Source organism: Perca flavescens, chromosome 7 (assembly GCF_004354835.1).
Source record: "Perca flavescens isolate YP-PL-M2 chromosome 7, PFLA_1.0, whole genome shotgun sequence".
Lineage (NCBI taxonomy): Eukaryota > Metazoa > Chordata > Actinopteri > Perciformes > Percidae > Perca > Perca flavescens.
Window position 1 is genome coordinate 8,059,403 of NC_041337.1, and position 13,797 is coordinate 8,073,199.

General features: G+C 40.9%; 1 protein-coding gene across 2 annotated transcripts; it reads right to left on the reverse strand.

Moving 5' to 3' along the window:
• Nucleotides 1-669: 669 nt before the first annotated feature.
• Nucleotides 670-13,605, reverse strand: LOC114559019 (isocitrate dehydrogenase [NAD] subunit gamma, mitochondrial-like). Of its 2 annotated transcripts, XM_028583408.1 has the most exons (12): nt 13,352-13,605; nt 11,321-11,368; nt 10,458-10,463; nt 10,147-10,244; nt 8,831-8,946; nt 8,396-8,456; nt 6,397-6,529; nt 5,828-5,961; nt 5,154-5,256; nt 3,390-3,536; nt 1,778-1,933; nt 670-1,236 (listed from the first exon to the last, which is right to left on the reverse strand). In XM_028583408.1, exons 1-12 carry the CDS (start codon nt 13,418-13,420, stop codon nt 1,135-1,137), a joined length of 1,173 nt encoding a protein of 390 aa, XP_028439209.1. In that variant the 5' UTR covers nt 13,421-13,605; the 3' UTR covers nt 670-1,134. The 2 variants fall into 2 exon arrangements, with proteins under 2 accessions (XP_028439209.1, XP_028439210.1); XM_028583409.1 differs by lacking the exon at nt 10,458-10,463.
• Between the last annotated feature and the right edge of the window lie 192 nt (nt 13,606-13,797).

Consider the following 13,797-nt stretch of genomic DNA (forward strand, 5'->3'; position numbering starts at 1 on the left):
GACAGGCCGACATGTTGCCCAATACATTCAGTGCAGTAGTAGGACAGCTGTGTCTCGGTAGACAGACAACAGCCGTGTTTGGGTTGAAATAAGTTAAACGCAAAAAGGATAAAGGGTTTCACTTCATAATAAATACATGAACCAAACTAATAAACATGGAAAGGGTTAGGTGTAACTCAAACAGGTGTAGTATCGTGTTTTCACCGTTCCACACAGCGAGGCCTCCTGCACACTGCCTGCGTGGCGTGAGCGTGGCGTGTCAGCTGCGTGGCGTTTTCTACGTCTTTGCACACCAGAAACGGGTCTGACGCGGGGCTGCTGCTGCTGCTGCTGCTGCTAGCCTCGTCTGGACACATGTATGTTTCCCATTGATGAAATGAAATAATAGCGTGTTCTTCAACTTTATTTAACTTTATAATATTTTTTTGATTAAAGCAAAGACGTCAGCAGTATTGACGACAAAATAGGCTACAGAATATTCCGTTCTGTATTGACAGGTGCAATATTTGAAAATCGATAATTATTTATCATTATTCTTTTTAAATTACATTTATATCGGCATTTATGTCAAAACCTAGAGACTTTCAAACATCAAAATGTCATTTATTAATATGTATTCGTGTCAAAATGACATATAAACATCTTTCCGTATTCTATTTTGCCTGGAAACGCTTCTAACACGCTTGCGTGTTGCGTGAAAAATAGGCGTCGGCCCTGTTTCTAGCATGCACGCGCCTGAGACGTGCTCGTTGTGCAGCCAGTGTGCAAGCTCTAACCTGTTAACACGCCACGCAGCTGACACGCTAACGCCACGCAGCTGACACGCTAACGCCACGCAGCTGACACGCTAACGCCACGCAGCCAGTGTGCAGGAAGCCTAAACTGTATGCTGGTCAGTTCAGGTAAAGTACAGATGCAAACAAAGTGCTCAGACCACTTAAATAAACAATCATGTTAAGATGAAAAATATTGCATAGACTGTTTGTGTGTACAGTTTCATTTCAGTATTACTATCAAACAACTCTCTTGTTATTATGAAATTGCATAGAAGACTACTGAAGAGAGGCACACTGTAATATATGCACTCTGCAGTGCCAGAGAGAGAGAGAGTGAGTTTGCACATGAATGTGTGTTCTAGATGCTCAGTGTCAGGGGCCCGGTGCTCTGAACGGCGTTCATGACGGAGTGGACCACTTCAGAGGTGGAGCCCTGGCCCCCCAGGTCCGCCGTGTGCAGCTGGAGGACAAAGGACACGACCAAACAATATGTGATTCCAACATCTCAATTCATGAAACTTGTTTTGTTTTTTTTATAGCACCTTTCATACAGAAAGTGTAGCTCAAAGAGCTTTACAACAAAGTGGAGGGACCGCAAAACAAAGAAGATCATATTAAAACAATAAAATCAGTTACCAAATAATCAAATGAGCAACAAACAACAGAGGCTGCAAATATATGCCCAGAACAATAGAGTATGTACAAATCAAAACAACACGGGGGAAAGCAAATCATGTAAACTATGACAATAAAACGAACAACTGTGACAATTAGTTAAAAGCTTTGCTGAATAAATAGGTTTTCAATTGCCCTTTAAAAATGTCCGAGGAGCTTGCATCTCATGTAGCCCTGGGTTGCCATTTCCACAGTTTCCACAAAGGCTGATCTGCCGATTTATTTATTTATTTGTGCGATAGTATGCAAGTAAAAAGCAGAAGAGCTAAGAGGCGTTTAGGGATTATAAAAGGACAAAGAATGTGTAGCGTGTGCCGTGGCGTTACCCGAGTCTCAGTGACCGTGGAGAGGATGGCTCTGCGGATCATGCTGGCGTAAGCGTGGAGCCTCAGGTGATCCAGCAGCAGGCAGGAGGCCAGCAGCATGGCCGTGGGGTTGGCCGTGTTTTGGTTAGCAATGCTCTTCCCGGTGTTCCTGGTGCCCTGCACGTAGAAGAGCATGTTGACAGTAACGAATGGAGAACATGTAGGGCTGTAGCAGCTTTGACATCTGATCATTTACGATGTTGCTGAAGTGCTGAAATACTTCTGTACTCATTTAAGTTTGCACTGAGAAGGAGCAATGGCTAAAGTAAGAGTAAAGGATATTCTTATCATCACTGTCATCATACTTATTGAATTTTGTCCTTTTTTTATAATACCTCTAAATCTATGTAATGGAGCGAGACATCAATATTTAAGTCAACGAAGGCTTGAAAAACAATTAAGTTGCACTAATCAATATTTTCATCCAAGCAATGGATGAAATGACTGCATGGAATGTAAAAGGTTGTCGTGCATAGTGACGAGGCCACGCCCTCCTCTGTAGAGAGCATTGGGTCTTTAAGCTCATTGTTTTGGTTTTCCGGGCTGCTACTTTTCTGTTAAACCCAACTCTTATAAACCCACCGTCATCCCAAATTACAGACACACACGCTTAACATACCGTAGTGGAACATTTTAGCAACCAAAGAGCCAGATATTTCCTTCAGGAGTTGGTGGAGACCAAAAACAGAACTTAAAGGTGCCGTAGGTAGGATTGCGAAGATTCAGGACTTAGCCAAAAAATTTGAACATGAACAACTTCTCAGTCCCTCCCAAAACGGTCTCCTAAGCCCCTCCCGCCACAAGGGAGAATGAATGCTTGTGCATGAGCAGTGATTGACACGCAGTTAGACACCCCCCCTGGCCCTGATTGGTGCATCTGAACAGGGAGCGATGGATTTTTGCAAATCACACTATAGGCTGTAGGTGGTGCCAGAGGAGCAGGATTTTCTTTTTTAAATGACCTGCTTCATGTAGTTGTACTGGAACACAGGGTCAGTTTCAGCAAATATGACAGAAAGTTATTTTTAATAAGTCTTACCTACTGCACCTTTAAAGAAGAGTGAATACTGGACTTAGCTACCAGTTGACCAGAAAAACAAATCCAAACTAAATGGACACTCAGAGAGCGCAGACCTCCACCAAGACATGTCCTATCTCACAATGTTAATGCAGTGTGAATTTTCCCAATTCGGGATCTAATTTTTCTGGTTATTCCGACACCGCATGAATGCAGCACAAAGCCCCTATTGTGTGTTCGCTCCAGGGAAGTCTTTTTCGACGCTTTTGTTGCTTTTCCACCCATGTTTTTGTCACTTTTTTCACATTTTTTTCTGCACCTTTTGACGTTTTTTTTGTGTTTTTTCCCCACATTTTTGGAGCTTTTCCCACATTTTTGTCACTTTTTTCAATGTTCTTATATATATAAAAAAAACAAACATTAAAATGCTATGAAAACTTGTGAATAGCGTCGACATGTTTTTATAGAAACATTTTGAAAATGTGTCAAATTTGACAACATGAGGGTTAAGAGACCTTTTTTTGTGTGGTTTTTGTTTGATTTGTATCCTCTCACCGTCTCAAACACGGCGTAGTCCTGTCCATAGTTGGCTCCAGGCACCAGACCCGGTCCGCCAACCAGCCCGGCACACACATTGCTCACTACGTTGCCGTACAGGTTGGGCATGACCATCACATCGAACTGCTGGGGCCTGGAAACCAGCTAACACACACACAGATAAACAGTGGGGGAAGAAATATTCACATCCTTTACTTCAGTAAAAGTACTAATACCACACTGTAAAAATACTCTGTTACAAGTTAAAGTCCTGCATTGAAAATGGTACTTAAGTAAATGTATGTAAGTATCATCAGGAAAATGTACTTAAAGTATCAAAAGTAGAAGTACTCAATGCAGAAAAATCCTCCCATTTTAGAAAGTGGAAAGGATCCAAAACAGTTGTGTGTTTAATTCAGCTGGATTGTAGGCCGCTCTATTGTGGCTAGTCTAATTTATAATAAAACATCAGATTTTATAAACTACATGTGTTTTGTGTGCAACAACCTTAATTTGTAAAGTAACTAAAGCTGTCAGATGAATGTAGTGGAGTAAAAAGTACAATATCTCTCTCTGAAATGTAGCGGAAGTATGAAAAGAAAAGACTCAAGTTAAGTACAAGTACCTCAACATTTGTACTTAAAGTCCCGTGGCATGAAAATTTCACTTTATGAGGTTTTTTAACATGAATATGCGTTCCCCCAGCCTGCCTATGGTCCCCCAGTGGCTAGAAATGGTGATAAGTGTAAACCGAGCCCTGGGTATCCTGCTCTGCCTTTGAGAAAATCAAAGCTCAGATGGGCCAATCAGGAATCTTCTCCTTATGAGGTCATAAGGAGCAAGGTTACCTCCCCTTTCTCTGCTTTGCCCACCCAGAGAATTTGGCACCACCCATGAGAGAGAGAGAGACATCATGGCTTTCAAACGAGCAAAGTGGCAGTTGGTCAAGGCCACACCCCCACCCTCCACCTTGCCCCCACCCTCCTCCTCCTCCTCCTCCTCCTCAATAGCTACAGACACAGAAATGGCACATCCTAAGGAAAGCTCATTGTGGGACTGGCTCTAGTGGCTGTAATTCTGCACCAAGGCTAAATTTCGGGAAAGAGACTTCAGATACAGTATAAGGGGACCACTAAGGTCTATATAAAAGAGACTTCAGATACAGTATTAGGGGACCACTAAGGTCTATATAAAAGAGACTTCAGATACAGTATTAGGGGACCACTAAGGCCTATATAAAAGAGACTTCAGATACAGTATTAGGGGACCACTAAGGCCTATATAAAAGAAACTTCAGATACAGTATTAGGGGACCACTAAGGTCTATATAAAAGAGACTTCAGATACAGTATTAGGGGACCACTAAGGTCTATATAAAATAGACTTCAGATACAGTATTAGGGGACCACTAAGGTCTATATAAAAGAGACTTCAGATACAGTATTAGGGGACCACTAAGGTCTTTATAAAAGCATCCAAAAAGCAGCATGTCATGGGACCTTTAAGTACAGTACTTGAGTGCTTTAGTACTTAGTTACATTCCAACACCGCGTCTAAAAAAGATAATCTCAGAACATTTTGAAGAGGTTTTTCTCATTCATGTATCTTCCAACTGTAGAAACTCTTTGTATTTTAAACAGGATCCTGTTATCCTCAAGCCAGAACCATCCGATTTATTCTATCAAGAGAAATGTGAGGCGCTGAACGTGACGACGGTGACGATAGAACCACCATACGGTGAGATGAGCAGCATGGCGGTGCAGCCGTGCCCTGGCTAGCTACCTGCATGGTGGTGTTGTCCACAATCATGCTGTCGAAGGTGATCTCAGGGTAACCGCTGGCAACCTCCTTACAGCACTCCAGGAAGAGGCCGTCACCCAACTTCCTGCGCATACAAACACACGCACACACATGCACAGACACAGACAGAGAGACAGACACACACAGACACAGACAGAGAGACAGACACACACACACATGCACAGACACAGACAGAGAGACAGACACACACAGACACAGACAGAGAGACAGACACACACACACATGCACAGACACAGACAGAGAGACAGACACACACACACAGACACACGCACAGACAGACAGAGACACAGACAGAGAGACACACACAGACACACGCACAGAAACAGATACACACACACACACACAGACACACACACGCAGACACACAGATAGAGACACAGACACACACAGACACACGCACAGACACAGACACACAGACACACACGCATTGACACAGACACAGACAGACACAGACACATGCACAGACACACACAGACACAGACACACGCACAGACACACACAGACACACACAGACACAGACACGCAGACACAAACACACACACACACACGCACACATTAAGATGTTTCATGTGTTTTATAGGGAAAGATGAATAAAAAACAGGGGGGTCTGGTCCTCTGAGCCGGCAGAAACTGACATGATGTTAGCTTTGTGTACCGCCGTGACTCGTCCGCGTCCTTTGGCCCTCGCCGTTCTGAACGCGTAGTCAGCGATGCGTAGAGATTTGGTCTTGGTGATGATCTTCAGACATTCGACGACGCCCGGTACATTCTGCGGAAACAGAAGGAGAGAAATAGGAGGGCAAGTTACACGGAGGTTGGATTTGTTATGACGTGTGTTATTTCACTATCAAGGGAACTGTGATCCAAGGTTATAATAGTTTTAGAATTTTCGATTAGTTTTGATTTTTGGATTTCATTTTAGTTTAGTTTTGGTTAGTTTTTCAGAGTGTGTTTGCTAGTTTTTAAGTTTAGTTTCAGTTCACTTTTTATGTATTTAGTTTGAGTTAGTTGGGTTTAGTGTCATGATGAGAAATCACACAAATTCATGCTGTCTGTATATGTATATTCAATTAGTTTTTCTTGAAGGTTGTAGTTTTTTATTTAGTTTCAGTTTAATAATAATATATTTTTTTTGGTTTTAGTTTCCCTGCTGTGAACACACACACACACACACACACACACACACACACACACACACACACACCTCGTGCTCCAGGCTGCTGTACTCTCCCTCGGTGTTCTCCCTGATGATCATGATATCGATGTTTCTGTGGCGTGTCCTCACTCCTGGTAGGGACTGGCAGTGCATCACATTGGCATACAAATCGAGAGTGGTGCTGAAAAGAGAGAGAGAGACGATGAGGTGAAGGGAAAAAAAGAGAAGAGAAGGGTAGATCAGACGGATGAAAGAGGCCGGAAAAGAAAATGGAGACGGATTGGAAGATGAGAACAAACACTGTAACACCACTGCTCTATACCAACGCTACGGTTGTTGTTTAACACAGAGATCTTCAACAGGGGGTCCTTAGAGTTACTGCAGGGGGTCTGCCAATTTATTGAATTCGAAAGTAAAAAAAAAAAAAAAAAAAAAAAAAATAATACCTTAACATGACTACAACAAATTATGAGCAAAGACAAATCCGCCTATTCGTGTAAAAAAAAACTAACATTTAACTTACACAACATTGATGATAGGCTTTACTAATTAGTGTTACTTTTGTCACCTATTTTTAATTTAGTCTTAGTCTTTTAGTTGACTAAAAGTCTCGTCATTTTAGTCAAGTCTATATCTTAGTCAAGTTTTAGTCACAACATTTTAAATGACAAATTATTTCTGAGATTATTTCTGATAAGCATTTCAGTCAAATAGTTATATAAAAATAAATTATATAAAGTTATATAAATATCAAGCCTCTTCCTTATTTCACCATTAAATTCCTGTTAAACGATAAAAACAACCACTGGATGGGAAAAGGGTATTTTACAATAACTTTGAATGCAGCACGAGGCGAGGCGAGTTTCAAGTGAACGCAACTATGTGTTGTTTTTCAGACAACGGCAGCTGTAGACTGTCGTACGTCTCGGTGTTTGAATCCTCTCCAGTGAAATACAGACACACTTTTACACCGTTTAGCTGTCAGCATTTTAACCGTGTTTACTCCAGCTGCTAGCTAACGGTAGGCTAACGTTATCTGCTGCCAAGTGTAGTGTTAACTAGCTAACGTTAGGCTAACGTTACCTGCTGCCAAGTGTAGTGTTAACTAGCGTCCCGTGCAGCGATGTTTGGGTTGCCTCTAACGTCCGTTTAGGAGCATCAGAGAGAAGCGCAGACATTTAAGTGGCACCGAAATCCGCATTGCTATTCCGTCCAGTAGATAACGGTCGTTAAGGAACTGGTCGGTGCCGTATTAGCACCGGGTCTCGGTACCCAACCCTAGTAACAGCTGAATATTCTATCTCGTGAGGAAAAAGTAGAGACGTTTGTAGACAAAAATGAAGAGAGATTTTATCTTATCTAAGTTTTTATTTTACTCAAAACATTTTTGTCTCGTCTTTTTTTGTCAACAAAGCATGTTAATTTAGTCTTAGTCAGCGTTTTTGGACATTGGCGCAGTCTCGTCATTGTCTCGTCTTAGTCATGGAAAAAAAGGTCATTGACGAACATATTTAGTCTTGTCTCGTCTGACGAAATTAACGCTATTACTCATCAAGGTAAGGTAGCCACTATGGTAGTAGTCTCACATTGCCCGACCTTCCTCCACGGCGCTGCGGAGGAAGGTCTGGTTAGTCCACACAGCATTCTGGGATGGGAGAAAAACATGCTCTGGTTTATTATTGGCATTTATTTAAACCAATCACAATCGTCTTGGGCGCGGCGCTAAGCCCCAGATGGAGTCACGGTGCCTCTGCAAAATAGCCTCATAAATCCACCGGCGTTTAGAACGCCAACACAAAGGAAGAAAAAGGTGAAGGATTCGCTGTGCCTTCCACATGTATGTTTAATATTCAGACATGATGTATAAGTAATACATGAATATCCATTCATTTTCATCCATCTGGCCCAGGTTAATAAGTTACTCAATTGTATATAATACATGTAGTAGGGGTCCCTGCTCTGTCTCGCTTTCAGCTGAGGGGTCCTTGGACTTAAAAACTTTGAAGACCCCTGCTGATGAAAGATGAAAGATGTGGTGAAACCTTACCGGAGCAGGTTGTTTCTGGACTTGTAGGAGGGGGGCAGGTTGTGGTTGGTCTCAATGTTACCTGGATAAACAAACAAAAGCTACACCTGAAGAATGACAACTAAAATAGTGACCCAAGAATGTCTGGGCGTCCTTTTGAATTACACCCTTCGCTTTATAAATGCTGAAATCCTAACAGAGCTTCTTTTTTTTAGCATATTTTATTCTTGACATGTACGGGTTTAATGACATTCTTTTATTGAATCCAAAAAGTTAAATATTTTTGACTGTATTATTGCATGTCTCGTATAGTCTTCTCACTCACAGTTTGGTCGAAATAAAGTCCTAAAAAAGTCAGCAAAAAAAATCGTAGCCATCATAGAAGAAAATCAACAAAAACGAAGAAAAAGTGACAAAAACACACACACACACAGACACGCACACAAAAATACGTACCTTTTAGTGCAACTCCATTGCGTCTAATAGCCATGATGGCATTATTGATGTCTTCTTCTGAGTCCACAGATGAGTCCACATTGACAACCTCAAAGTCCACTGGCACACAGCAGAACCTGATAATACAGAACAGACGGAGATCACTTCAATATGACGGAGCTAAGGCATTTAGTGACAGTATGAGCTGGTTACTAGGGCTAGACGATTAATCAAAAAGTAGTCTATATCTACAACGTTCCACTTCCGGGATTGCTCAGGTGCCACTGGAAATTCAGCCGGATGTCCCTCTTTTCGGCCGGATGTCCGTTACCTTCCGCTTTCTTTGTGTTGGCGTTCTAAACTCTGGTGGATTTCTGAGGACTATGGTTAACTGCTCCTCAGATCTCTGCAGGGTAAATCCAGACAGCTAGCTAGACTATCTGTCCAATCTGAGTTTTATGTTGCCCAACTAAAACTACTTTTGAACGTAAACATGTTCCACCAAAACAAGTTCCATCCCGAGGCTATTTTGCAGAGGCACCGCGGCTCCGTCCGCGCTTAGCCCCGCCCAAGACGATTGTGATTGGTTTAAAGAAATGCCAATAAACCAGAGAATGTTTTTTTTCCCATCCCAGAATGCTGTGTGGACTAGCCAGACCTTCCTCTGCAGCGCTGTGGAGGAAGATATGACAATGCGAGACCAATCGAAAAGAAAGCAAAACCAAAATACAGAACCTCTAACCGACGTAATTTTTCCATGTTGGTTATTGTTTGTTTTTTTACATCCTGTTAATACTTTTCCCACTGTGTGGATAGTTACACTTTAGACACCAAAAAGACTAGTTCATATTAGAAAATGGTTTGTGGTTTGTATTAAAACACTGGTCCCCTAAAGTAGTACTCCCGGGACCCTGGGTGAAAGTCTTGTGTTTTACTTTTGACATGGCCATATGTAAAATCCTTCATTTTGTTTGCAAAACATACACATTACAACATACATTATAATTTTTACATTACAACTAAAATAGACTTTTTTCATAAGAACTTTCATTTCAATGTCGCAATGTGTGCTTTTGATTTCAAATGACAAATAAATGGTCGATAAAAGATATAAAAAAAAATATCTCACCATTGATAGTTGAGCATATTAACGGGACAAACCTTGTTTACAAAATAATAATTTATTAATCGTAATCGAGGTAAAATGTTCAATTAATCGGGATTTTGATTTTAGGTCATAACGTCTAGCCCTCTGCTTTTGAACACTGTGTGTGTGTGTGTGTGTGTGTGTGTGTGTGTGTGTGTGTGTGTGTGTGTGTGTGTGTGTGAATTCTCACCGGAATAGTTCACACACGTGCTTGGCCAGCTCTGGTCCGATGCCATCTCCGGGAATCAGAGTCACGGTGTGTCTGCCTCCGTACAGTGCCGGCGGAGGCTGTAACGCGCACACAAACAAACGCAGAAAGTCAAAGTCCTCCCCATACAACGCAGTTGATACTGTACATCCTCTACAAAACCACTGAGAAGACTCTAAGCTATTGGAAAGACACAGAGTATGAATCTGATTGTAATCCGTTGGCTCTCCTAACGAGTCCCAACACTAATGCTACACGTCTTGTCTGTGTGTGTCGTAAGCAGCCATACTCACGATGGTCTGGTGTGGGTGGGTGGGTGGAGGAAGGAGGGATTCAGAGCAGAGGAGAGAAAACAGGGAGGTTATTTGGACAAAAAAGAAGAGGGAAGATACACGGTGACCAGCAGCTTCCTGGTGGCATCCACAAGCACATTGATGAGACAAAACAACATTGGTGCTCCTGTGGACATGCAGTAAAGACATGTTGACATGTTTGTTTTGGGAATCTCTTAAAGGTGCTGTAGGTAGGATTGCGAAGATCCAGGACTTAGAATTAGTTTCAGCAAATATGACAGAAAGTTAGTTTTATAAGACTTACCTACTGCACCTTTAAAGGTCCCATATTGTAAAAAGTGAGAGTGCCACGCCTTTTTTTTTTTAAAGCAAGTGGAGATGCTATAGAGACTTCAGGACTTCCTGTACGGTTGTGATGTCACAACTATTCTATATATACAGTATATATATATAGGTAGAAAGTGCTGTTACAGTGCTGTTACAGTCATTCCCCGGCTGCACTGATGGTGCAGAGATGCTGAGAACGCAGATGCGGAAGACCCAGAAACACTGACCAATCAGAGCAGACGGGGGGGTCTTAAAGAGACAGGCGCTAAAACGGAGCGTTTCAGGCAGAGGGTGAATCCAGGTATATTCAGACAGACAGTATGAGATTAATAAAGTGATTTTGAACATTAACCCATGTAAACAGGTTCTAGTAGAAACCCCAAATAGTAGTGAAGTATGAATCTGATCTGAGCACGATAGGGAAGCTTTAAGGTGTACAACCGTAGGGTTATCAGGTTAGGAAGGTCATAAGGTAAACCAGGTGTGAGAGACTGAGCTCCTTTTCAAAAATCCATCTTGTATCCAGAACTACTCACAGTGTAAGTGGACTTGTGTCTCTCATTACATGCGGCCGCACTGTAAACCTGTAAATATAGAGAAAGGGTGGTTATTTGCAGAGAAGATTTATGAGTTGATGAGATTATACTATCACCATAGTCAGGAACAAACGGTTTTGTCTGTCAAAGCGAGTTGAGGGCACCAACCAACAACTATTTTCATTGTGGGTTACTCCGCTATTATTTTCTCAATGAATCGATTCATTGTTTAATCTACAAAATGTCAAACATTTTTTGTAATCCTATTCCCCAGTTTCCAAGTTCATCTCATATTGGACAACAAACAGTCCAAACCCAAAGAAATACAGTTTACAGTCATAGAAAACTATAGAAAACCAGCAAATACTTCCATTTAAAGTGCTGGATCCAAAGGGTTATGTTTTTGGACCTTTTTGTTCCATAAAATTAGCTTATCAAAATGATGACTCCATTATGAAAATTGTGGCCGATTCATTATCAATTCATCAACCTACATTTGAGCTCAAAGTGAGTTTATATTTGACGGAGCTGTGGTCCTATCTACTCCTGGCTGTTTATGTTTACTGCATAATACTTGTATTGCACTAAGATTGTCATTCTCATATCATTATCATTAATAATATTGTGTGCAGTTGTTTTTGCACTAATATTATCGTTCTCATGTCACTGTTATTGTGGTTTGTGCAGCTCATTTTTGCGTTTACGTGTTATACTAGTATAACAATGTATACGGCTTATACTTGTATTTCTTTTACTTTTATTTCCTGTATTACTCTACGTGCCTCTGTAAATTGCCCCACAGGATAAATACAGTGTTTTGAATTAAATTACTCCCTATATTATTTTATTTGTTTATTATTCTCTGCACTTCTGGTTAGATGCTAAACTGCATTTCGTTGTCTCAATACTTAAACTCTGTGCAATGACAATAAAGTTGAATCTAGTCATAGGAATTTATTGTTTACATGCAACAAGCGTTGCAAATTTGCTTAGGTTGTTGTTATTTCTGCTATATGACATGAATGCATCCTGTGAATATGCGGTTCATCTGCTCCCGTAAAAAAGGCTAAACTACACTTCCTACCAATGCATTGCATGCATTTTAAAAGTTGTGTTGTATAATTTGAGTCACACTTTTCTATACAGACCTTTTAGGTTGGGAGGAAAAGTTGTTAACTGGCAACTAGCAAGAGGCGGAATATAACTTACCTAAGTACAATTTTGAGGTACTTGAACTTTACTTGAGTATTTCTTCATTGTATACTATACTCTGTTATTTTATGCTACTTTACTTTTTATACTTTTTACTCCCCTACATTTATTCTGTACACATATTAAAATTTTAAATACAAAAAAATCAACTAATAAATGATGATGATGATTATTATTATTATTATAAATTAAGCCACCCAGCAGTATATGAACTTTTAAATGCTGAAACATTAGTGATGTTGACGTTAATGCATCACTATAACCAGTGTTATAAAATGTATTATTCTGAAATCGTCCATTCTGAATACTGAATATATATATATATATATATATATATATATATATATATATATATATATATATATATATATATATATATATATATATATACACACACACACTCAAACACTGTGGTATTGCTATGTGAGTCGACAGAGTACTTATAATAATGTAATAATGTACGACCCTGCAGGGACTGGAGCAGTTTCAGGATGCATTTACAGCCTGATCTCGCTATGGGAGAAAAAAAAAAGAATGCTGCATAATAGCCTAGCAATACATTTTCACTGCAGCGATTTGTACATTTGACATCAAGTTGACTTAAAGTGGTGCTGAAAGGACAGCGACATTACCCAAGCTAGCTTAGTTAGCCAACTAACCAACCAACCAACCAACCAACCAACCGACCATTAATCAGCTTAGCTTCACTCACAGGCACACAGCTGTTCCAACAAACTAACTAGTAGCGTCAAACCGTTTAAAATGTTTTAAAAAGAGTCTTTTTTTGTATCTGCTGGTGAACTCAGAGACTGCTCCTACCCTGGTTAACCGGTTGCTGAACACAAGCTTCAAGGCTCCGGAGAGGGACCGCACAGACCGGGCCGTCATGTTCACTCTCCCCGCGGATAAATGGACGAAACGGGGGCGTGTTGTGCGCGCTCACAGTTAATCTATCTCTCTCTGTCTCTCTCTCTCTCCGACTGCCGAGCACCGGAACGAACCAAATACACTAACATATCACCGACCGACAGTATGATAAAAAAAAAAACATCCATAACCAGCACGAGCTTCAAGCTCAGTGGTTTCTGTGACATATGAGAACTACTTTCAGAGGCCTAGCTAAATGTTTAAAAAGTACAAAGATACACTGAGCTACCTAAAGGATAGTAGCCCCGCCAAGTGGAAAAGTCGGTGACCCGACGGCCCACCTGCGTGGATACAAATACACCTTCTCTCAACAGGGATCATCTGCCAGATGGATTTTT